Source organism: Carcharhinus amblyrhynchos, chromosome 4 (assembly GCF_965287045.1).
Source record: "Carcharhinus amblyrhynchos chromosome 4, sCarAmb.v2.hapA, whole genome shotgun sequence".
Lineage (NCBI taxonomy): Eukaryota > Metazoa > Chordata > Chondrichthyes > Carcharhiniformes > Carcharhinidae > Carcharhinus > Carcharhinus amblyrhynchos.
In genome coordinates this window covers 103,433,586-103,457,828 of record NC_137327.1, presented here as the reverse complement: position 1 = coordinate 103,457,828, position 24,243 = coordinate 103,433,586, and the positions used below count along the sequence as shown (strand labels likewise).

General features: G+C 40.8%; 1 protein-coding gene across 1 annotated transcript in view; it reads right to left on the bottom strand.

Moving 5' to 3' along the window:
• klhl4 (kelch-like family member 4) overlaps nt 1-3,655 on the bottom strand; it is a 200,407-nt gene extending 196,752 nt beyond the window's left edge. Inside the window, exon 1 of the mRNA XM_080187717.1 lies at nt 3,581-3,655. Within this exon, the coding sequence (XP_080043843.1) occupies nt 3,581-3,585 (5 nt within the window). The 5' untranslated portion in view covers nt 3,586-3,655. The remainder of the gene's footprint in view (nt 1-3,580) is intronic.
• Between the last annotated feature and the right edge of the window lie 20,588 nt (nt 3,656-24,243).

Below are 24,243 nucleotides of genomic sequence, written 5' to 3'. Positions count from 1 at the left end.
GACCTCAGGGGTGTGGGGGAAGATGACCATATTTCATATGTCCTTCCACTGAAAACATGGCTGGCAGGGGCAAATGAAATACAGCCCAACAGAAACAAACAGAAAGAAAACAAGAGATCTAAGCTCTTTACATGAATGACTTGATGGCTGGCTAGAATCAGTCATTTCATATTCATTTTTATTTCATATTTACTGAAATCTCATAGACATAAATTATTAACATGGCAGAACAAGACAGATATTATGGCCTGGATTTTTGCGAATTTAGGATAGTTCTGGGACCCTTTATAAATGGCAGATGCCCAACCCCATTCCTGAATTTACTAGCATAGGCAGATTTGGGTCACATGCCCACACTCTGCAGTCTCTGACTAACCAGTTTCAATTCAAGAGACTGAGAGCACTTGAAATCTCCTTACCTTATGTAAATAAACATTGTGCAATTGGCACTAGAGATCAGAGAACCAGAGTTGTCAATCAACAAATGTTTTCCCTGGGTCTCAGGCATTTCAACAGACTGATGGATTTCTGGGCTTTCAAACCCAAAGAGGTTTCAAGAACTTGCATTTTCTGCTGTGGATACTTTAAAGGAACTAGATGATTGACTTTTTTATTGCCCTGTAGTAAAATGGCATTTTAACATAATGGAAAGTCATGAATGAATGACTTTTTTAAAGCATTCTTTTGCACATCCCATAATCCTCATTGAGTCTGTTTGTTCTATATAACCGGTTAATGGGCATAGGAGTGCTACAGAATGGCATAGAGGGCATGAGGGGCTGTTGGCGTAGGTGGAGGAGCATTGTCAGGCATGATGCATAAAAGGCCATGGGAAGCAGATGGAGGGGCTTAGGTAACTTGGAAGAGCTTGTGAAGTGTGTGTGGGGTGTGAGAAATGAGGTCTTGAAGGTTTTTCTGGTTCAATTATAATTGGGATGAAGTCTCACAGCACCAAGATGGGCTTTTTAAACATCATGCCTCAACACTTGACAGCCCCTGTGGCTGCTTGCAACCTCTTTGCAGTGTTGTCTGGCCTGACTGCAGTCCACCCTATTCCTCAACAATGACGATCCCATCTTCGTGGGCAATTTTCCCAGAACAGAGCAGATGAGGCCAGGAATTTTCCTAATTCCCTTTACCCACTCAAAGATGGAACTCTCACACCATTGTGTTATTATCTTTTATTCCTCTAAAATAGAGATAAATTACATATTTTATTTCCATGCCTGAGATGTGGACTCTTGGTGGCTGGGCCAGTATTGATTACCCATCCCTAATTGCCCTTGTTGATATCGCTGCTGCCCTTGTCCTTCAGAACATGAAATCTCCCCACCACTTTCATCCTATTTCCTTGTATACTATTTCATTTTGTCACTCCATCTCATTCATTCATTTTTATCATCCTTCAATCACACTTCCATTTTTCCACTTCTCCGTTCCCGATCTCCATTTTGCATCCCCCCTCACTCCCACTTCAGGGAACTGCCACGTTCCTCAGGCAGTCCCTTTACAATCTGTACCTCTGTTCTGCCATTCACACATTCTGATCTTTTAATGGATATGTTTAGCACCTTTCTCAGTCTTCTTCATCATCATTTACATTCCCTTTGTCCATTTACTGCCCCCCCCCCACCCTCATAGTATAAATCTCTTCTGATTTCCTTTACTCTTAGTTCTGATGAAGGGTCACACAGACTGAAAACCTTGGCTCTATTCTCTCTCCACGGATGCTGTCAGACTTGCTGAGGCTTTCCAGCATTTTCTGTTTTGTTTCAAATTCCAGCGTCCAGAGTAATTTGCTTTTACCCTTCTAGATGTTAGTGGCCATGGGTTTGGAAGGTGCTGTCTAAGTTGCAGTTTCAGGCTGCCACAATGTACAAGGTGTTAGTTGTGAGATGAAAGCATATTCTACTCTGCAGACTGCGCCCAAACAGATCATGAGAACTGCACTGTCAAATACTAAACGGCAATGGTGAAAAATGTTTCATGTAAACGTGATCTATAGTGAAAGATTGTCTCCTACCGGAAAGGATTTCATTTCTAATTAACATTATTTGTTTCAAGAGAAGTTATTTTTGTCTTCTTGCCAATTTTGCCTTTTTTTTCCCGATCCTTTCTTACCTCCCGATGACAGTTTTGTCATTCCACAACTACTTAGCACCCTCCGTTACCGCACACTAGCGGCCATTATTTTTCTACGGTGGCCATTGGCAAATTATTCCACTGTAGGAGCACCATCACAAAATGCAAACCCATTCAGGCAGTTTTGAACAGAGATTCAAGGGCAGGAAGCCCAATTTACTTTTCCCCCTTAGTCCACTGGACACCCTTTGAGCCAATGCAGTTCAGATAATCAATCTCGGTAGACACTTAAGAGTCAGACCTGGGGCATTCTGCCTAAACTACCCAAGATTTTTAGAAAAGCTGCACATGCTGAAGATATGAAATAAAAACTGAAAAACTCAGCAGGTCTGACAGCATCTGTGGAGAGAGAAACAGACTTAACATTTCAAGTCCGTATGATTCTTCTTCAGAATAAACTCTGATAGAAAATATCTCCACTGATGAGGAGTGTAGATGCTCATACGCATATCTGTTCTATTTATACATTTTTATATTCAAATATGTATTATATATTTTCTATTCATATCCATCTTATATTCATATGTATATATTCTTATATACATATATTCATATGCATTTCTGGAGACAACCATTAGTTGTATAGCGTGCATCTGTGTTTATCTTGATTGGTAATCTGATTAATGCTTGCTGGATAAATAGATTCCCTAAGTACAACAGATGTTTACTGGGATACCAGTCACTCAGGAGAGAGAGAGAGACATGTAATTATGGAATTCCAATGGCTAAGCAGTGCAGCTATGAAAGAATTAATTCTGATGGTTAACACTTCTGCTTGCACTTTATTCTAAAGAACATTTCATGTTTACCTTGCTATGCCTATGGATGTAGAAAGCACACCCTTTTCCCAGCAATGCATGATAATTCTCTCATTGAAAGCCAGTCACTTAAAAAGTACAAGCGTTCATTCTTGTCAAGCTTCTGAGCAATCTACCAATGGTTAGCAAGTTGATGCAGATAATGCAGAGCAGTAGTTAAAGTACAGCAAATCTAAGTACCCCAAGTGGTAATTCCAGTCCCTAGCTTTGAAGATTTGCTGCTAAAGTAAGAAAGAGGACAGGAAAGATCTGGAAGATTTGTCATTTGCCTTGCAGGATTCTATTCCAGCATGTTAGTCTGAAATTAATTCCATTAATTTTTTATTATGTTTTCAGAAAGATGCAATAAAATATATGCAGGTACCCTATTTAATCGTATAAGTTTGGTTTGCAGTATTTGATAATAGTGTAAACTTAAAATTAAAAATGGAAATATTCTGAAATTCTAATCAGTGTTCAGCTATTCAGAATTAAGCATATCTTTCATCTAATGTCTGTTGACATTATTTTAATAAAACATATAATATCACAAACCCATAAAATGACCTCTAGGAAGCATTTGTCAACCCAGTCTGAAGGTTCCAATTCAAAAAGCAATATCAACCAAAAGTTGCACTTACCACATTTTCCCAAATGAATAGAAGAGCCAGGGAGAAAAAAAATTATCTAAAAATTAAAAGTGAGCAAAGAGTCTGGCTGAACCTGATTTTTGTGCGAAAATTGGTGTGTAACGACCTTTCAGCAGCAGAGATAGAAAAAAAAAGTCGACACAAAATATCACATCAATATCACATCAAGGCTGGTTGGTGATTAAAGCATGAAGGCTAGAAAATGTGAAACACATTGCCCGAAGCAAACACATGACAAATGAGTAGAACTGCGGTTAAATATGTGCCATTGGGTCTATACATGGTAATTTTTGCCTGCATCAGTCTATTGGTTTCCAAAGTCATTCTTTTTGATTCAATTTTGACAGTGCCCAAATTGTCTTTTGATTTGCACTGGATTCGGTGGTGGTTTAGATTTACGGGCAGCAGGCAGCTGCACTTAGATTGGTCCCAGAAGCCTGCTGGCAATAAATAGTCTCCTCTAACCTCCCATTAGATTCTTATTTTGGACACAAAGACGGAGAATTGATTAAATCAAGGTGTCATCAATTATGACAATGGGGACTTCACTTATGATAGGTTTCCTGCAGCATAAGTTATGAAAGAGATGAACACTATCAAAATTGCCTGCCTGAAGCATATATTACACCATTGAGGAGGAGCCCAAGAGGGATATCAGCATAATTAACACTGCAGCTTTTTTCCTTCGAGCTGCCAGAGGTTTTCTTCACATTTCTGCATGAAGGAAATTTAATTTGACCTATTTTGTTATTTTGGAAGCTCTTTTGGAGTTAGCAGTCTAACAGGATGCTTGTTTTCTTCAGACAAAAGTGGGATCTTTAATCATATTCATTTCTGTAGGAAAAATAACAATGTTTATGATATGAAAGGAATCTCTTCAGTGGCACATTTCCTTCAGTACATCCTCCCCTAATTGTTTTGATACCATAGTGCTTCCCTAAGTTTAATTTTGTTGTTGAAGAGAAAGAACCTCTCCTCACAAAGAGGTCATAGTGCAGTGAGCAAAACACTCTCTGGAGTGAATCATTTTGGAAATACAATCTTGGCTTGGGTTAACATCTTAAAGTTGAAAGTTTATTAGTATCACAATTAGGCCCACATTAACACTGCAATGACGTTACTGTGAAAATCCCTTAGCTGCCACACTCCAGCGCCTGTTCACGTATACTAAGGGAGAATTTAGCATGGCCAATGCACCAATCCAGCACATCTTTCAGACTGAGGGAGGAAACTGGAACACCAGGAGGAAACCCACCCAGACACAAGGAAAACATGCAAACTCTTCAAATACAGTGACCCAAGCTGGGAATCGAACCTGGGTCCCTGTCGCTGTGGAGCATGATTGCTAACCATTGTGCCAACATGCCACCATGAAGCGTCAGTGATGTTAATATTGTTTCTCTAATGAAAACAGAATATGGACCCAACTTACGACCCACAACAAGAATCAAGGTTCATTATTAGAGACAGCGCTATGGCACAGTGGTTAGCACTGCTGCCTCCCACTGGGACCCAGGTTCAATTCAACCTTGGGTGACTATCTGTGTAGAGTTTGCACATTCTCCCTATGTCTGTATGGGTTTCTCTGTGTGCTCCAGTTTGCTTCCACAATCCAAAGATGTCCAGGTTAGGTTGATTGGCCATGCTCAATTGCCCCTTAGATTAGCAGGGTAAATACATGGGATTACAGAGATAGGTAATCCTGAGTGGGATTGTTGTCAGTGCAGGCTCAATGGGCCAAATGGCCTCTTTCTACACTGTAACAATTCTATGATCCTATGATTATATGTAAGGCAGCTGGCACAGTGTCACACATGCAGTGGCAGTGATGAGAGAGGCTTGTACTGCCATCTGAATCGTATTAATCAGATTACTACTAAAACCACTCAGCTATTCCTTTTTCAATGTGTGGTGGTTCACAGTGTGTCAAAAAATATGGGCTTCCATCTCAAAATTTTCTGGCATTTTTTTCTTAAACTTATCAACTTAGTAGCACAATGAAAGGATAATCAGCTGTCAACCATATTTTAACACCTTGTTTGCATTTTAAACTAGTGCCACATTGAATATGTATATGTACCTGCCTCCCTCATACTTTCTATGTTGATTTGATACAGGTGCTTTGACAATATAAATGGCCTCATATCACTAGACAGTTGCACTGATCTCCCTGCAAGATGTATTCTGACAATGATGGAGTGAGTGGAGTGAGATGATCAAATGTTTCTTGGACGCAGTGTTTCCTGTTCTTGGTAGATATTGACTTGGAGACATGACAGTGATATGCAGGTCAATAAATATTTTGCAGCTTGGCAAGATTACTTTCAGGATTCAGGCACTAGTATAGAATGACCCCTCCACAAGTTAAATAGGTAGAGTACTGTGGGTCACATATAACCTGTGCAAGGAACATGCTTCTTCCCTTTGTCCTTGTGTTACTTTGAGGGTTTATTACTAAAGTATACATGGAGAGAACTGTAAAATCTACTGCAGAATGAATATTGCATATCACATACTGGCATCCAGCAAAGCCAGCTGAGTGGATGTGACTGACTGGTAGCGTTGCATGGTTGATGTATAAAATCGAGAGCTGAAATCTCACTGTAGGATTTGAACATATAATCCAACAGTAACTGGGGAAAAAAGGTGATGTTATTCCCAGTAATCCCAGCATAATGCTCTGGAGGCGCAGGTTCAAACCTGACCATAGCAGCTGGGGAAAGTTGAATTTAATAATAATCTAAAAATAAAGACCTAATTCCATTGCCATAAAACCCTAACTGATGAACTAAGTCTGTCATCCTTACCTGGCCTGGTCTACAGGTGACTTCAGATTCACAGTAATGCGCTTCATGCTGAAATGGTGTAACAAGTTAGCAGGCCATGCAGTTGTACCAAAACACTAAAAGGTCAAAAAGGAATGAAACTGGATGGATTATCTGATAATCACCTAAGCTTTGGAAGTGACATAGCTGTTAGACTGGCTGGAGAGGGAACTGACAAGATGAAAAAACATACTGGACCTCATTCTCATTACCTGCTTGCTGCAAACGCATCTGATCATGACAGTATCAGTTGAAGTGACAACCACAGTCTCTATGGAGACAAAGTCCCATTTCAACATTGAAGTTCCCATCCGTTTTATTGTGTAATACTAACACTGTGCCAAATGGGATTGATTTTGAATGGATCCAGCAACCCAAGATCGAGTAAGCATGAGGGGCTGTGGGCCATAAAGAGCAGCAGAATTGTACACAATCACAATCTGTAATCTCATGGTTCAGCACATCAGCCACTCTAATTTAACACCAAACTAAGGAATTATGTAAGGTTATCAAGCTTCAGTAAATAAAACAGGAAAGAAGTTTATTATCTGAATGGCTATAGATTGAGAGAGCACAATGTGCAACAAGACCTGGGTGTCCTTGTACACTAGTCACTGAAAATAAGCAAGCAAGTGCAGCAGACAGTGAAGAAGACAAACGGTATGTTGGCATTCATAGTGAAAGGATTTGAATGCAGGAGCAGGGATGTTTTGATGCAATAATACATGACTTTGGTGAGATCACACCTAGAATATTATGTGCAGTTTTGTCTCCTTATCTGAGAAAGGATGTTCTTGCTATGAGGGGTTGCAGCAAACGTTTACCAGACTGATTCCTGAGATGGCCAGACTGACATATGAAACTAAATTGAGTCAGTTAGGATTATGTTCGCTGGAGTTTGGAAAAATGAGGGGAGAGCTCAGGGAAAACTATAATATTCTTTCAGGGTAGATGTAGGAAGGATGTTCTGATGGCAAGAGAGTCCGAAACCAGGTGTCAAAATCTGAGGATATAGGGTAAGCCATTTATATCAGTAATGAGGTGAAATTTCTTCACCCAGGGAGTGATGTGACTGTGGAATTCTCTATCACAGAAAGCAGTTGAGGCCAAAATATTATGTCTTCAAGAAGGAGTCAGATATAGCTCTTGGGGTGAAGGCAATCAATGGGGAATTGAGGGGAAAGTAGGAACAGGTTACTGAATTGGCTGATCAGCCACGATCATCTAGAAAGGAATAATTTGATTAAGATGGTTTTGTGAAGGGTAGATTGTGCCTCACAAACCTTATTGAGTTCTTTAAGAAGGTGACCAAAGAGGTCGATGAGGGTAAAGCAGTTGATGTGGTGTATATGGATTTCAGTAAAGTGTTTGATAAGGTTCCCCACGGTAGGCTATTGCAGAAAATACGGAGGCTTGGGATTGAGAGTGATTTAGTGGTTTGGATCAGAAATTGGCTAGCTGTAAGAAGATAGAGTATAGAAGGATGGGTTAGTAAATTTGCGGACGACACTAAAGTCAGTGGAGTTGTGGACAGTTTAGAAGGATGTTGCAGGTCAGAGGGACATAGATAAGCTGCAGAGCTGGGCTGTGAGGTGGCAAATGAAGTTCAATGTGGAAAAGTGTGAGGTGATTCATTTTGGAAGGAGTAACAGAAATACAGAGTACTGGGCTAATGGTAAGACACTTGTTAGTGTGGATGAGCAGAGAGATCGCGGTGTCCATGTACATAGATCCCTGAAAGTTGGCACCCAGGTTGATAGGATTGTTAAGAAGGCGTACTGTGTGTTAGCTTTTAGGGATTGAGTTTCAAAGCCATGAGGTCATGTTGCAGCTGTACAAAACTCTGGTGCGGTCGCACTTGGAGTATTGCGTACAGTTCTGGTCGCCACATTATAGGATGGATGTGGAAGCATTGGAAAGGGTGCAGAGGAGATTTACCTGGATGTTGCCTGGTATGGTGGGAAGATCTTATGAAGAAAGGCTGAGGGACTTGAGGCTGTTCTCATTAAAGAGAAGAAGGTGATTTAATAGATGCATACAAGATGATCAGAGAATTAGATAAGGGTGGACAGTGAGAGCCTTTTTCCTCAGATGGTGATTGCTAGCATAAGGGGACATAGTTTTAAATTGAGGGGTGATAGATATAGGACAGATGTCAGAGGTAGGTTCTTTACTCAGAGAGTAGTAAAGGCATGGAATGCCCTGCCGGCAACAGTGGTGGACTCATCAACATTAAGGGCACTTAAATGGTCATTGGATAAATATACAGATGATATTGGAATAGTGTAAGTTAGATGGGCTTTAGATTGGTTTTCACAGGTCGGCATGATATTGAGGGCTGTAATGTTCTATGTTCTATGATAAAAATGAATGGAGGAGAAGGCTTGAAGGGCCAAATGGCTACTCTTGCTCCTATTATTTATGTTTCTCCGTTTTAAAGCTGGTTCAATGAAAAGTGCAGGATGGCATGTCAGAAACAGCGTCAGACATACCTAAAAAATTAAGAGTCAGTCTAGTGAAGCCACAGCACAGGACTAAGTGGTGAAGAGGGGATAAGGTCTGATAGAAGGCCAGTGGTTGGTGGAAGTCGGAGAGAGGCAAAGAGAATGTAAATGGTGGTGATCATGGTAAAAAGGTGCTGATAGTGGCCAGTAACAGATCAGAATGTGTAAGTGGCAGAACAAAGGTGAGCAGAGTGTCAAAGGATGATCTGAGACATGTAACAGATGTCCACAGTAGAATAGAGGGTTTGGAGACAATGGCGGGGGAAAAGACGGAAAGTGGGATATTTAGTTGAAAAATGAAACAATGGAAAAAAATGAAAATAAATTTTAAAAAACCAAAATTTCAAAAGTAAAATAAAATGAAATAAAATAAATTGATGGAAATGGGGTGAAGGTAGATGTGAAAGTTCATGGTCTGAAGTTGTTGAGCTCCATGTTAAGTCCAGAAGACTTTAAAGTGCCTAATCAGAAGATCAGATGCTGATCCTTTAGCTTGTGATGGCGTTTGTGTTGCATCACTCTCACCTTAACTCTGGGGTTCAGCTCTTTTGTCCATGTTTGAACCTAAGCTGTAATAAGGCCCTGGCTCAACCCAAACTGAGCACCCAAACTGCCCTTAACATCAAGACTGCATTGCCTGGGTGTGGCATCAAGGAGGCTTGTAAAACTGAATCAATGGGAATCAGGTGGAAAACAAACCACCAGTCATACCTACCACATAGCAGCATGGACAAGTTGGGCTGAAGGGCTGTTTCCATGCTGTAAACCTTTATGACTCTATGACACTGTCATTAGGTCTCTCTCAAACAGCATTATAGATGTAGGTTCAAGAATGCAGCTCATCAAGGGCAAGTAGGGACAGGCAAATTCTGGCCTAGCCAGCAGTGCCCTTGTCACATAAATGATTTTTTTAAAAAATACTGGAGAAATATTGCATTATTCAAAGAGCAATAAAAGAGTTCTTCTGATGTCTTGCGCAAAATTCCTCCTTCAGGCAATACAAATACTATTTTAGTTGGTCAATCATTCATATACAAAACCCATTGTGCACAAATTGGCTGCTATGTTTATTTTTATAGCAACAATAAGTGCACTTCAGAAATAATTCTTTAGAAGCTTTGAGATATCTGAGGACATAGTAAAGCTAAATAAATGCAAGTGTTTCTTCTTTACCACAGGCATTTTAAGAAGCAATTCATACAGTTAGTTTTGGAGACATGTAACCATTTGCAGTTTCATATCTTTACTGAGATTTTCCTCCTCTCCTATTTGGAAGGGAACAACCCCACAATTTGCCCAGCACCCAAATAGCTGTTCTTCATGTTTGAAATTTGACAGTGTCACCAGGCTATTGTACCTTGGAAAGCATCACACCCCTCTTTAAACTTGAGCCCATGCGATATCCTTTTTGATTTGATTTGATTTATCATTATCATGTATAATATGTATTGCTATACATTGAAAAGTATTGTCTCTTGTATGCTATAAGGCACAGCATAGAGTATATAGGGGAGAAGGAAAGGGAATGAGCAGAATGTAGTGTTGCGGTCATAGCTAGGGGGTAGAGAAAGATCAACTTAATATAAGGTGGGTCCATTCAGAAGGCTGATGGCAGCAGGGAAGAAGTTGTTCTTGTTTTGGTTGGTATGTGACCTCAGATTTTATATATTTTTCCTGATGGAAGAAAGTAGAAGAGAGTATGTCCGGGATGCATGGGGTCCTTGATTATGCTGTTTTCTTTTCCAAGGCAGTAGGAAGTGTAGACAGAGTCAATGAATGTGAGGTTGATTTGCATGATGGTCTGGGCTTTGTTCATGACCCTTTGTAGTTTCTTTCAGCCTTTGACAGAGTAGGAGCCATACCAAGCTGTGATACATCTGGAAAGAATGGTTTCTATGGTGCATCTGTAAACATTGATGAGAGTTGTAGCTGACATGCCAAATTTCCTTAGCCTTCTGATAAAGTAGAGGCATTGGTAGGCTTTTTTAACTATAGCATCGTGTGGAGAGACCAAGACAGATTGTTGATCATCTGGACACCTAGAAACTTGAAGGCCTCAACCATTTCCAGTACATTCACATTAATGTAGACAGGGACATGTCCTCTACTATGCTTCCTCAATGACCGGAATGCTAGCAACCCAACATCTAACCCCATCTCCCAAATCCCAAAGCTGTGATATACTGAAGCCAATTTCAGCAGTGCAACCTTCTGCTCAATTATGTTTGGTTTATTTAATACAGACAAGAGTTTGAATTCAGAAGCTTCTGGCACCAATTATTTTTCAATGGAAAAAGATTGTGTGTAAGAAATGATTTTGGCGGAGAGAATATTCAAGAAGGTTTCTGTCAAAAAAAACAATTGACATTGTAAAGTGCAATAATCTAATGACATGCAATCAGCCAGCTCATTTAATAGTGCCACAAGTTTGTTTTTGCTTTAAGTAAAAAGCTCTTTAAGAGATAATTTTGCTGCTGGTGTTGCATTTTTTTCTTTATGAATTTTAAATCTGTTCAGTTATAACATTAATGAACAATGTTCCTGTCAAGTGATCGGGCTCACAGAGTTCTCTTTCAGGAGAAAAAAATGATTACTAATAAATCCTGTAACTATCCAATTTATCTGCAGACAGCTTATACTCTTCCAAATTAAACATAAATGAGTCTATTTGTTGATCAAGCCATGAAAAAGGCGTGAGTGTGGGGGGAGGGGGGGGGTTGATCTCGGCCCTTAGCATACTGCACGCTAACTGAATGCTTTGATTGAAGCTGTGGCAAATGGATTATCTGGGCAGAAGTTGGAAGCCTGATGTTGCTGAAGGAAACAAAAGTACCTATATTCGCAATTTGTACTCTTTAAATTATCATATTCCTGAATTAATTTTCAGGCCCCCAAGCCTTTTCAGATTTGAGAGCTGCACAGGTGGCACAGCTGTCTCACAGCACCAGAGACCCGAGCTGGGTTCACAGCTTGGGTCCCTGACCGCGTAAAGCTGACACATTCTCCCCGTGTCTGCAGGGGTTTCCTCCAAGTGCTCTGGTTTCCTCCCACCGCCTGGAAGACATCCTGGTTAGGTGCATTGACATGAACAAGTGCTGGACTGTGGTGACTAGGGGAATTTCACTGCAGCATTAATGTAAGTCTTACTTGTGACTAATAAATAAGCTTTAAAAACTTCAGCTAAATGCTCATCTGTGTACTGCAGAAGTCCCATGGACAGTAAGTTACTAAATACTGACAAACAAAAGGCAAATTTAAAAAGTATGTGCTTGTTCTGAATGTGAGCCCTACTTGAGTGCAGTAAATAAATAAAATAATTATCCACCCCCCACCCCCACGGGTGAGATTCTCCAGCCTCCCAGCTGCATGGTTCCCGCCAGCGGGAGGTGGCGCGTTGTTTGCTGGTGGCAGGATTCTCTGGTCCCGCTGCTGTCAATGGGAGTTCCCATTGACGTCAACCCCCGCTGGCTGGGAATCCACACACTTACCCTGCTAATCCCCCTAATTTACACTAAGGGATAATTTTAGTATGGCGAATCTACCTAACCCGCACATCTTTGGACTGTGGGAGGAAATCGGAGCGCCAAAAGGAAACCCAAGCAGACACAGGGAGAACGTGCAAATTCCACAGACAAATAGGCATAAAAAAACGTGATACACACGTTCTCATTCACTGCTGTGTGCAATGCTGGAGAAAAATCAGAGGGTCAAAAAAGATATTTTTTAAAAAAATCTTTGAACTTTCCTCTTCATCAGATACAAAAATATCGAAAATAGGAAAGAAAGATTGACAGTCAAGCAATGAATTGGGCAAAGAATCTTCCATTTGCTACATGAAGGCAATACATCACAAGGATGTATGTTTTGACCAACAAATGGCTGGAGTATGGGGCAAGCTATATGATGAAATCGCCAGCAATACATAAAATAACAGCTCCAGGGACTTGGGTTCGATTCCCGATTTGGTTCACTGTCTGTGTGGAGTTTGTAAATTCTTCTGCGTGGGTTTCCTCTGGGTGCTCCAGTTTCCTTCGAACATCCGAAGATACACAGGTCAGGTTTTTAGTGTCCTGGGATGCATATTTCAGAGGGATTAACACGGTAAATATGTGGGGTGATGGAGATAGGGCAGAGATGGGATTGTTGTCAGTGCAGACTCGATGGGCTGAACGGCCTCCTTCTGCACTGTAGGGGTTCTGTGATTCTATAATAATCACTGGGGGCAACTCTAAAGGGGAGGGGATTGACATATAGCATCTGGGAATAATGGGGCACTTCATTTCAAACTGAAAAGTGCTGTAATTTGTATAATGTCTGTGAGGAGGCAAGGGTCATATGAAAAGATCTAATCAAGAGGAATCAGATCATGGGAGGAGGCAGAACCATATGAGAGGACCTGATTAAGATACAATGAGGGAAAGAGACCAAGTCAGATGAAAAGGTCTACTTTATGATGAGGCAGTTGGTCAGTTGGAATTCTCGTAACAGTATAAACTGAAAGCTTAAATAATGTACTGCAGAACCGCTATTCCTGAGAGTGGGGCTTCTCCTTGCATGCTTGTAAAGAAGATCACTCGCTTGAACAACATCTGACTCTCAAGGATTTTTTTGGTACTGGGGCAAGCCTATCAGCAACCCAATATTAAAACCATGTTTTATACTTTATTACATAATAGCCCATCCATTCTATGAATGTCAACTGATGTCTCTGTAGTCAGGAACCTCCGAGATTGGATTGTTTATTAATGAACTTGAATTGGAACTCCCACTGCGAGTTTCATTTCTACAACCTTTTTCCTTTCACACAGCAGCACTGCTTAACTCTGTCTGCATATGGCTGCCTTTCTGACCTTGCACTACCTGTCTGCAATCCCCAAAGACTCTCTTGCTGTTTTTGGGTCACAGGACCCATTTAAACTGGCAGCTGCTGTTTGCTTCAAGTTTTGAGTAGCTTCCCTGTTTTCCGAATATGTTTTCTTCCCCCTCCCCCGAGATGTTTTCACTGTGATTGCTCTCAATGTAACTTCAGGGAGGCGGGAGAGAAGGGCCGATGAAACTGAGATCAGGTTCTGCACTAATATTTCTCCAGCCTTCAATTCAGCACTCCTCTAATGCTAGTGAGTTAACGTACTTAGCCTGTATCACACACTAACCCCTCAGCAATTACAGATCTGTTGCAAAATGTTTCATGTAATCACTTAGCAATGGGTTTTCTCTGTTACCATTGTGTATTTATTGAAATATGGGGGCCTTTGTATTTTGTTCACTATCTTGTTTATGAAACCTTTCCTGGTAATTCTTATTGCATTTTTCCCTAGAACTGAATTTTTTGATTCCTCTTCTATATGTATAAAATTTTGTGAGCTGTGTTTATTAATTTTCAAAGCAAAGTTCATTTTGCTAGGGATTTGAGTAGAGGGATGAAACAAAATGCAAGCTCCTAGATATTAGGGACTCACATGTCAGAATTACACAACTTGGTACACTGGGATATAAACAACTCTGGGCAATTCCCTCAGCTCGCACAGGCCAATGGGACAGAAGTTTTCTATCTGTGACGAGGGCAAGCGTAGCCAACTTTAATATGAAGACAGCTTTGCCAGCTTCCCATCCTGGCTTCCATAGTTGCTGACATTGTTCATGGTTCCCCTCTCTAGGTATTGTTTCTCCCTGCCACCTTCAAACCTGCTGCTATCATTCACATCCTCAAAATAAAACAACCCTAATTACTTTGTCATTTGCAAACGACAGCCTAATCCCAAGTCTCCCTTTCCTCTTCAAATTCCTTGAATGTTTATTCCCCAAATCATTGCTCATATTTCCCACAACTCCATTTTTGCACCCTCCCCAGTACCCATCTTGAAATGGCCCTTGTCAAAGTCACAGGTGACATTCTACGTGAATGTAGTCTTGATAAACTGTTCCTCCTTATCTTTCTCAACATGTCTGCTGTTGACCGCAACATCATGTTACAACGCTTCTCCGTTGTCCAGATGGGTGCATGGCATGGTGGCACAATGGTTAGCACTGCTACCTCACAGCGCCACGGACCTGAGTTCAATTCGAGCCTCGGGTGACTGAATAAAGTCTGCACATTCTTCCCATCTCTGCGTGGGTTTCCTCCAGGTGCTCCCACACTCCAAAGATGTGCAGATTAGGTTGATTGGCTGTGCTAAATTGCTCCTAGGATGTAGTGTTAGGAGGATTAGCAGGGTAAATACCTGGGTTATCGGGATAGGGTCTAGGTGGGATTGTTGTCGGTGCAGGGCCAAATGGCCTCCTTCCACACTGTAGGGATTCTATAACTGACCTCACCTGGTTCTGTTCTTATCTATCTAATCACAGTTGCAGAATTAATTCCCATACATTACTTCTGAAGTCCCCCAGAGATCTATGCTTGGGCACCCTCCTGTTTCTCATCAATGTACTACACCTTTGCAACATCATCCCAAAACATTTCCATGGGCTGGATTTTCCCTGTGTGTTTGTGAACCCCATCGTCAAGCTCAGTCAGAAGCCCACATTGTGCAGGAAACAAAGACTCAAATGTGACTTATGACCGGATCAGTCAATTGAGTGGTGGGGTGGGTGCTCAACATCCAATTAAGGATGGAAGTTGAGGGCCAATCTGAGGCTTACCAGCTTGAAAACAGATGCAGGAATCAATGGATGGTATGTGAGGGAGAGGGTGCCTCACAATGAAGAAGACCTCCGTCCAAATGTTTTAAAATTTAAACTAAAAAATGGCTTTTTGAGCACGACCACTACTGTGGTGTTGGTGAGGACGAGCCACACCATGGGGGGTAACCTCCAGGCAGCCAAACTGGCCCTGCCACATGTAAAAATCTGCATGTTGACTGGAAAATCCTGATCGGCTGTCTCTAATTGGCCTTAGGTTGCACTGAACGAGCCTGATCAGTTACGCACTGCATTCAGCTAGGTAACCATATAGCCACCCCATCCCAACTCCAGGCAAATGGCTTGGTCATGCGTGGAGCCTGAAAACTGGCACGCCAGTGGCTGGTGCTATTTTTAATACCTGTCCACCTTTGCTCGCAGTCCTAGCAAGATTAAAGATCTTGTATACTGATGTATACTGATGAGAATCCCTCTTTCTCACCGACACTTCCCCAATCCCTCCATTTATCCTTCATTCTTCATGCTGCTAGTCTGACATCCAGCATACACTGCATAAAAACTGGTTCAAACTAAATATTGGAAAGACCAATGCCATGGGTAGAATATATTTGCTTTTTTACTATTCTTGATCAGTCTGTTTTTTATAGAAAAAGGTGTGTTTTTTCTCACTGTTGGAGCATGTATTGCAATTAAATAATTCAATAGTGAGCTTTCATGAGTTTTAAATAGACAAGGTTATTTATTCTCAAAGACTTCATAGAATCATAGAATCCCCACAATACAGGAGAAAGTCATTTGGCTCATCAACAACAATCTCAACCCCTATCCCTGTAACCCCATGTATTTACTCTGCTTATCCCCCTGATACTAAGGGGCAATTTAGCATGGCCAATCAACCAAACCAGCATATCTTTGGGTTGTGGGAGGAAACCGAAGCATTCAGAGGAAACCCGTGGAGACACGGGGAGAATGTGCAAACTCCACATGGACAGTCACCCAAGGCCAGAATTGGACCCAAGTCCCTGGCTCTGTGAGGCAGCAGTGCTAACCACCATGCCACCGTGCCACCCCACTCACCCTGAATTAGCACAATGCCACACATTTGGTATCACACACACACACCCACACACACACACACACATACACACTCACACACATACACATACATACACAAATTTTGTACAGATAAAGATAGTGCACTATTACAGATTACAATTAATTCAGCCTCTGATTTCCTGCTGCCCTTGGCAAGCCTGTGATTTCTTGAATGAATTTGAAGATGTAAGGTTGAAGTGAGGATCTTGTAATGCAAAGGGTTGGCAGCAGGTTGACAGGTTTCTTGTCATCAAATATCTTGCAGGTTGTTCTCAGTTGAACTTTGAAACAGGAAGAGGTTAAGTACCTTGTCTGCTGGATGGCTTGCAGCTAGTTTCTGATTCTGCTTCTCAGATTGGCTGGCAGTGGATGGTTCTAATGCACCTGATTGTAATAAGAGAGTAGTCCCTGAAACCAGTTTCAATCACATGACCACTGGATTACACTTCTGAGGCCCACCCAATCTAGTCTGGATACTAAGACCATTGTAATAAAATGGGAAGTCAATATTGGAGATTCAATCTTCCCTATTATCCAGTGTGAATCATGGAGACACACAGTCTGGAAACTCTGTAGTCTTTAAGTTTTGGTCTATCCTTAAATAATGCACTGTGTGAATTCCACAAATGACTGTCCTCACCATGTCCATATTTAATTAAGTATTCGTCAGAGATGTGATGATGTCTGTGGTCAAATGCTAAAGGTCATATGGTTTGCTGCAGCAATGTTGGCAGCTTGTTTGTATCCAATTTTTAAAACCATTTACTGAAAGTTCATAATATGACCTGCCTGAGTTGGGGATGACACCAAAGTCATTGGGTTGAGCTGGCGGGGGTGGGGGGGGACATAAAATCTTGATTTTTGATTTGATTTGTTTTATTATTGTCACATGAATTAATATACAGTGAAAAGTATTGTTTCTTGCGCACTATACAGACAAAGCATATCGTTCATAGGGAAGGGAATGAGAGAGTGCAGAATGTAGTGTTACAGTCATGGCTATGGTGTAGTGAAAGGTAAGTCTATTCAAAAGTCTGACAGCAGCAGGGAAAAAGCTGTTCTTGTGTCGGTTGATATGTGACATCAGACTTTTGCATGTTTTTCCCGACGGATGAATGTGGAAGAGAGAACAATGAGGATGCACTGAGTGCTCCAACACACACCACCCACCCCATCCTGGGCTAATTGAGGCCCTCAAAAGACCAATTAATGGCCACTTAAGCACCTTAATCCATCATTGCCGTTATATTTTTTACCTGGAGAATAGTTCAAAAGAACATGGCAGAATAAAGTAAACTTGGAAGGAAAGCATAAATTGTTCTTAAGTAAATACTTTCAGAAATTATTCAGACAACAAGGCATGTTTATCGTAAGTGACTGCTACTAGCAACTCCTGTGCTTAAGGCATTTAAATGAAGCACATGAACTATTCATTTTTGCAGGGCTTTCTATTGAGGGTAAGAATATCGCAAAATCAACTTATTGAAGTTATTGAAGCTTTTGCTTCATAGTGTTTGGAAAAGTTAACACATCCACAGTGAAAGTGATTGCATTGATGCACTGCTTTGTATGGATTGGTCGGAGACACATTTGTACAGCAACTCTGAGTTTAAATATTGAAGAACAAAGGAGAAACCAAGCTGTTCCCACAGCTGAAGCGGGAAAACTGAAGGCTCCCAATTGGCCTTTAAATAAAGAATTCCTCAAAGCAGGATTGGTGGAGGAATGAATATGATTAATTTGACCCTCTGGATGTTTGTTCCAGGAATCCCTATAGAAAGTGAAACAAATTCTGAGGCAATAAAATGTTTCCATTCTTTTGTTAAATACCTTACAACCAAAGCTGTTCATTACACCAACATACGGCTGACAAGTGGGTGTTGTGTGAATAATCTTGAGATGTATGCAAAACCTCAGACTAACCTAAAAATGTTCCCAAAGAATTTGAGTCTCAGCCCAAAAAAAAATATAAACCAGCAGTATGGTCAAGATTTGTCAATAAAGTTCATATTGTACGTTGACTGAAGTTTCCTCCCTTTGATTTCTCAGTTGTGAGCACTGAAGAATGACATTGCATTATAAAGTTGTTTGGGTGTTTGGAGAGGGCTACAGATAGTGTGGCATGAACCCAAGATCCCAGTTGAGGCCGTCCTCATGTGTGTGGGACTTGGCTATCAGTTTTTGCTCGAGGTATAGCTCTGACAAGGTACTATCTTCTCTCAGGCTCTCTCTATACATGATCTACCATCCTGTGACTCTCCACATCACAATGTGGGTGGAACTGTTCTCCATTCTCATTGTAACCTTTGCGAGGTTGAACACCCTTATACTACACATTTTTGTATGGTTTTGCCAAAGGTACTTCCCCAGAGCTATAAAATCATAGGATGGCTTCGCTCAAGCCATTCTAGAAGGTCAGATTTCCTTTAGCAACATGAAAAAGCTGTGAAACCTAATTAGCCAGTCACTGTATGATAGACCTACCTACCACCTGTTTCCTCATTAGATCCCTCGATCACTTTCTCTCTAGAAATGCACATGTTACTTGAACTCATTTGTACTCTCCACTTTTATAGCCTTCTCTGGTAAGTTACTTAACAATCCTGTGACTTATTCAGAAAAGAGATTCCTTGATTAAGTAAGTTTTAATGTGTTCCTCTTGATATTTTAGCCATTTGCTATTTTAAGCAATGTTTAATCAGGCCCTGTTGATGATTTGAATCAGAGTACTTGAAATCTCGTCCAAATTTCTTAACATTTCATTATGACTTACATTTTTAATAATGAACCAGTGTTCTTGTTTACCCTGTTTTATTTCACTTCTTGTTTTGCCACTTACTTTTTCTATCTCCTGCACCATCTTTTCTTGTCTCCTATCAGTGTAATTAGCTTCTTGCTACATACAATTTATTACACAGTGCTAAATGCCGTTTGTGCAATTTTTATTTCAGAAAGAACAATGTTCTGGTGTATCAAATGGAGCATACAGAACAAATGGGGCATTTTTAAATTCACTCATAACCACTGGAATTCTGTTGTTTGTTTTTGATTTCCCTACGGTACAATATTTCCAGGGATGCGAGAAAACGAATGCTGCAGCCTTAATCTGAGAAATCTTTCCATATCAATGTTTACACAGGGATTGCTAAAAAATATTGTCAATACCCACATGGACACAAATGCTGAACATGAGGAACAGAAAACATGCTTGAGCAGCAAATAAAAGAATAGCACAACTGCATCCATGTTTAAATTAGTATGTATAAGCCATCTATTGATCCAAATAGACTGCTTCACAACATTAAGTCATATCACCTTTAAGAAAATGGATCTTCCTTTAATAAAGTATGTTGGTCACCTTGACCTTGCAATCAGGTAACCAACTGAGCTACAACTGTTGACATTAAGTTAATGCCAGAGATTGTAAATTGTGCCATGTCATCATTTCACATGCATTCTGATTTTTTTAAGTAGAGAATTATCTATCATAAATCATACAGTTTAGATCATAAACACCCAAAGGCTTCTGAATTAGAAATTAGTAATTAAAAACTTGACGTATGAGTTGCATCTAAGAACTCTGGGCTGTACTCGATGGAGTTTAGAAGGATGAGGGGGGATCTCATTAAAACTTACAGAATATTGAAAGACCTAGATAGCTTGGACATGGGAAGGATGTTTCCATTAGTAGGAAAGACTAAGGTACCGAGAGCATAGACTCGGAGTAAAACGACAACCCTATAGAACTGAGATGAGGAGGAATTTCTTCAGCCAGAGGGTGGTGAATCTGTGGAATTCATTGCCACAGAAGACTGTGGAAGCCAGGTCATTGAGTATATTTAAGACAGAGATAGATACGTTCTTGATTGGTAAAGGGATGAAAGGTTATGGGAGAAAAAGCAGGAGAATGGGGTTGAGGAACTTATCAACCCAATGGGCCGAATGGCCTAATTTTGCTGTTATAACTTATGGTCTTAAATGGTGACTATCGTCTGGATAGAGATTTTCAGTCAAAGATTTCTTCACTGTATTCCGGGCTGAATATAACAACTAAAGTTCAGAAGTCCTCAGAAATAGGGGAGAAAATGATTGTACCGAGGATTATTCAGGTACTGAACTGCAATTTGCTTTCCAAAAGGAAGGGGATTATTTAACATTTGCGAGGCAAATGTTTAAGCTGTAGTTAATATTTTTCTTCATCCAAGGTGTCATTTTATGTTTAGTTTTTAATAAATTATTACTGTGTTGCTCATGTTATTACTCATGTTGGCATCTTTTCTAAATTGTCTCCTTCTTTCTCTAAGCTCTTTGCCATGCGTTGTTGCACTGTTTCTTCAATAAACCATCAAAAAATAAGATGAGACAGCAAGTGAAAGAGTTAAGAAGTATCCAAAATGTTTTGCTGAGCTCTTGGTAAGATTTAATTTTCTCCTGAGAAACACTAAGATTGCAATTTTTTGCTCTCAGATTCTACAATATTGATGCTGGATGTAGTGGCTTTCTTTATAAACTAAACTTTACCAGACCCACTCCATATGGAGTAAATCTGGGCAGCAACATAGCACTGCTGTCTCACAGCACCAGGGACCCGGGCTCAATTCCCAGCTTGGGTCCCTGTCTGTGTGGAGTTTGCATGTTCTTCCCATGTCTGTGTGGGTTTCCTCCGGGTGCTCCAATTTCCTCCCACATTCTGAAAGACATGCTGGTTAGGTGCACTGACCTGAACAGGTGCTGGAGTGTGGCTACTAGAGGAATTTCACAGTAACTTCATTGCAGTGTTAATGTAAGCCTTACTTATGACCAATAAATGAACTTTAAGCTTTAAAAATCTATAAAGGTATGATCAGAGTCATAGCTTTACAATAACTTAAAACTTAAAATATAGGGATTCCAAAAATGTTAACTTCTCTTTGGGGACTGCATTCCATGATTTCACCCTTTTCTTCACATAAATTTAAAACCAGTGATCATAGCCACAGTAAACAGAACATTTTGGAGATGCACATCAAATGGGAAGAGTGTTTAATGTTAGCTTAGATTGCTCCACCAAACTGAGAAACACAGTTAAGGATGTTGATAGGCATCTGTAGAACTTACTAAAAGAAACTTTAGGTGCTGTGCTGTGACTCGTATATAATTATTTAAGGAGAGTGGCTGCCAAAGGATAGGTTTTTGTTTGTGTGTCTGAATTTGATGGCTGAGTTACAATCGCCGCTTAGGTTACATAGAGTTACATAGTGTTCAATTCCCAGCTTGTGACACTGCACATTCTCTTCGTGTCTGCATGGATTTCCTCCAGATGTTCTGGTTGCCTCCCACAGTCCAAAATATGTGCTGGTTAGGTGCATTGGCCATGTTAAATTCTCCCTCAGTATACCCAAACAGGCACCGAAGTGTGGCGACTCGGGGATTTTCATAGTGATTCATTGCAGTGTTAACGTAAGCCTACTTGTGACACCAATAAATAAGCTTTTAAAACTTTAAACTAGAAATAGATTGAATGTATAGCACAGAAACAGGTCAACATATCCAACTGGTCCATGTCAGTGCTTATGCTCCACCCGCGCCTCTTTCCACCCCTCTTCATCTAATCCTATCAGCATAACTCTTTTTTTGTTCACCATTTGTTTATCTTGCAGCTGCTTAATTGCATTAATGCTCTTTGCCTCAACTAGTCCTTGTGCAGGATTTTTCAAATGGTGGAGTTTCATATTTCAGCATTGGAAGAGTAGGCAGGGAATGTATATCCATGGATCACAGTTGCGCTATGGCCATGTAATGCTCCGAGGTTTGTTAATTAGCTGGATTTACCCCCTGACCTCACTGAGGCAGAATTCCAACCTCAGAGCTGCTGGTCAATTTTAGTGCAGCACCAGTGGCAGCAGTGAACAGGACTGGGACTGCAAGTAGCCCCTACATTCGAAGCACTGGAATTCAGGACCAGGTCATTACAAGGGTCTCACAGGGGGAGGGGAGATAAGGCTGTGGGGGGGATGGGGACTGGTGTGTGCCTTAGTGGAGAGGCCATGTGAGGAGAAGGCACCAGTGGGGTCAGCCCTTAGGAGGACCATCCCATGTGGAAAGGGGATTGTTGAGGGAGGCAATCCAAGGCTTGAACACAGTGTCCTGCCCAGCTTACGCATTGCCCCTGGGCAATAATTGGCCACTTAAGGGCCTCAATTGTTGAAAGGTGGCTCATGTAAAATTATGAACATGTCAGGGGCAGATTGGAGGACAAGAGACCACAAAGTTCTATCCTTTGCATTATTGAGTCCCACATTCAGAATCAACAGGTTCCGCCTGAATTCCCTTTTGATATTACTGGTGACAGCTTTATGCTAAAGTTCCCTCCCTGTCTTACACTCTGCCACACTAGTGGGAACATCTTCTCTGTTTACCAATTCAAACTCTTTTGCTTTTATTAATAGCAGGACTTCACCCCTCGGACTTAATTTTTCCAGAGAAAAGTTACCCAGACCCACCTACCTTTTCTGATAAGTATATTGTCTCAATTCAAATATCATCCTTGTTATCTGTGTTGCCCAGGGCCTTGATGTCATTTTCTGTGATACGTAGTGCACAGTACTCCAAGGATGATCTAATCAAGATTTGATATAAGTATAGCAACCACATCTTTGCTATTTAATCCAACCATTTTAGAAACGAACCTCAGCACTTGGCTGGTTTACATCATGGCCTTCTCAACATGTGCTCTACTTTTAGTGACTTGCGCATCAGTAACCCCAGATTCTTTACCCCATTTAGTTCCAAGAAGTATGCAGCCTCCCTAGTCTTCCTCTCAAACTCAATATTCTCACACAATTATTGAAGATAAGGTAAATCCACCTTTTAATGGACATTAATACAATATGTGGAATATAGACAAAACTGGCTGAAAGACGGACATACTTAAAATTCTGTGTTTCAAAACAGGCCCTGCTAGACCTGATTAAATATGTTACCATTGCAACATCTATGGATGGCACACATTATAGACTTCATGTTGTCTGTGAAATCCAACAGGTTTAGACCCCAAACGTGTCGTGCAAAATTATCTCAATGGGAAGGCAATCAATTTGATTCGATTTGATTTATTATTGTCACATGTATTAGCATACAGTGAAAAGTATTGTTTCTTGCACGCTATACAGACAGAGAATCCCTCCATAAAGAAGGAAACGAGAGAATGCAGGATGTAGTGTTATATTTATAGCTAAGTAGGTCTATTCAAAAGCCTGACAGCAGCAAGGAAGAAGCTATTCTTGAGTTGGTTGGTGCATGACCTCAGGCTTTTGTATCTTTCTCCCGACGAAAGAAGGTGGACGAGAGAATGTCCGGGTGCATGGGGTCCTTAATTATGCTGGCTGCTTTGCCAAGGCAGTGAGAAGTACAGAAGAGTCATTGAATGGGAGGCTTATTTGTGTGGTGGACTGGAATACATTCACAACCTTTTGTAGTTTGTTATGGTCTTGGACAGAGCAGGACCCATACCAAGCTGTGATACAACCAGAAAGAATGCTTTTGTAAAAGTTGGCGAGAGTCGTAGCTGACATGCCAAATTTCCTCCTGGGGACTATCAAAACCATTTTGC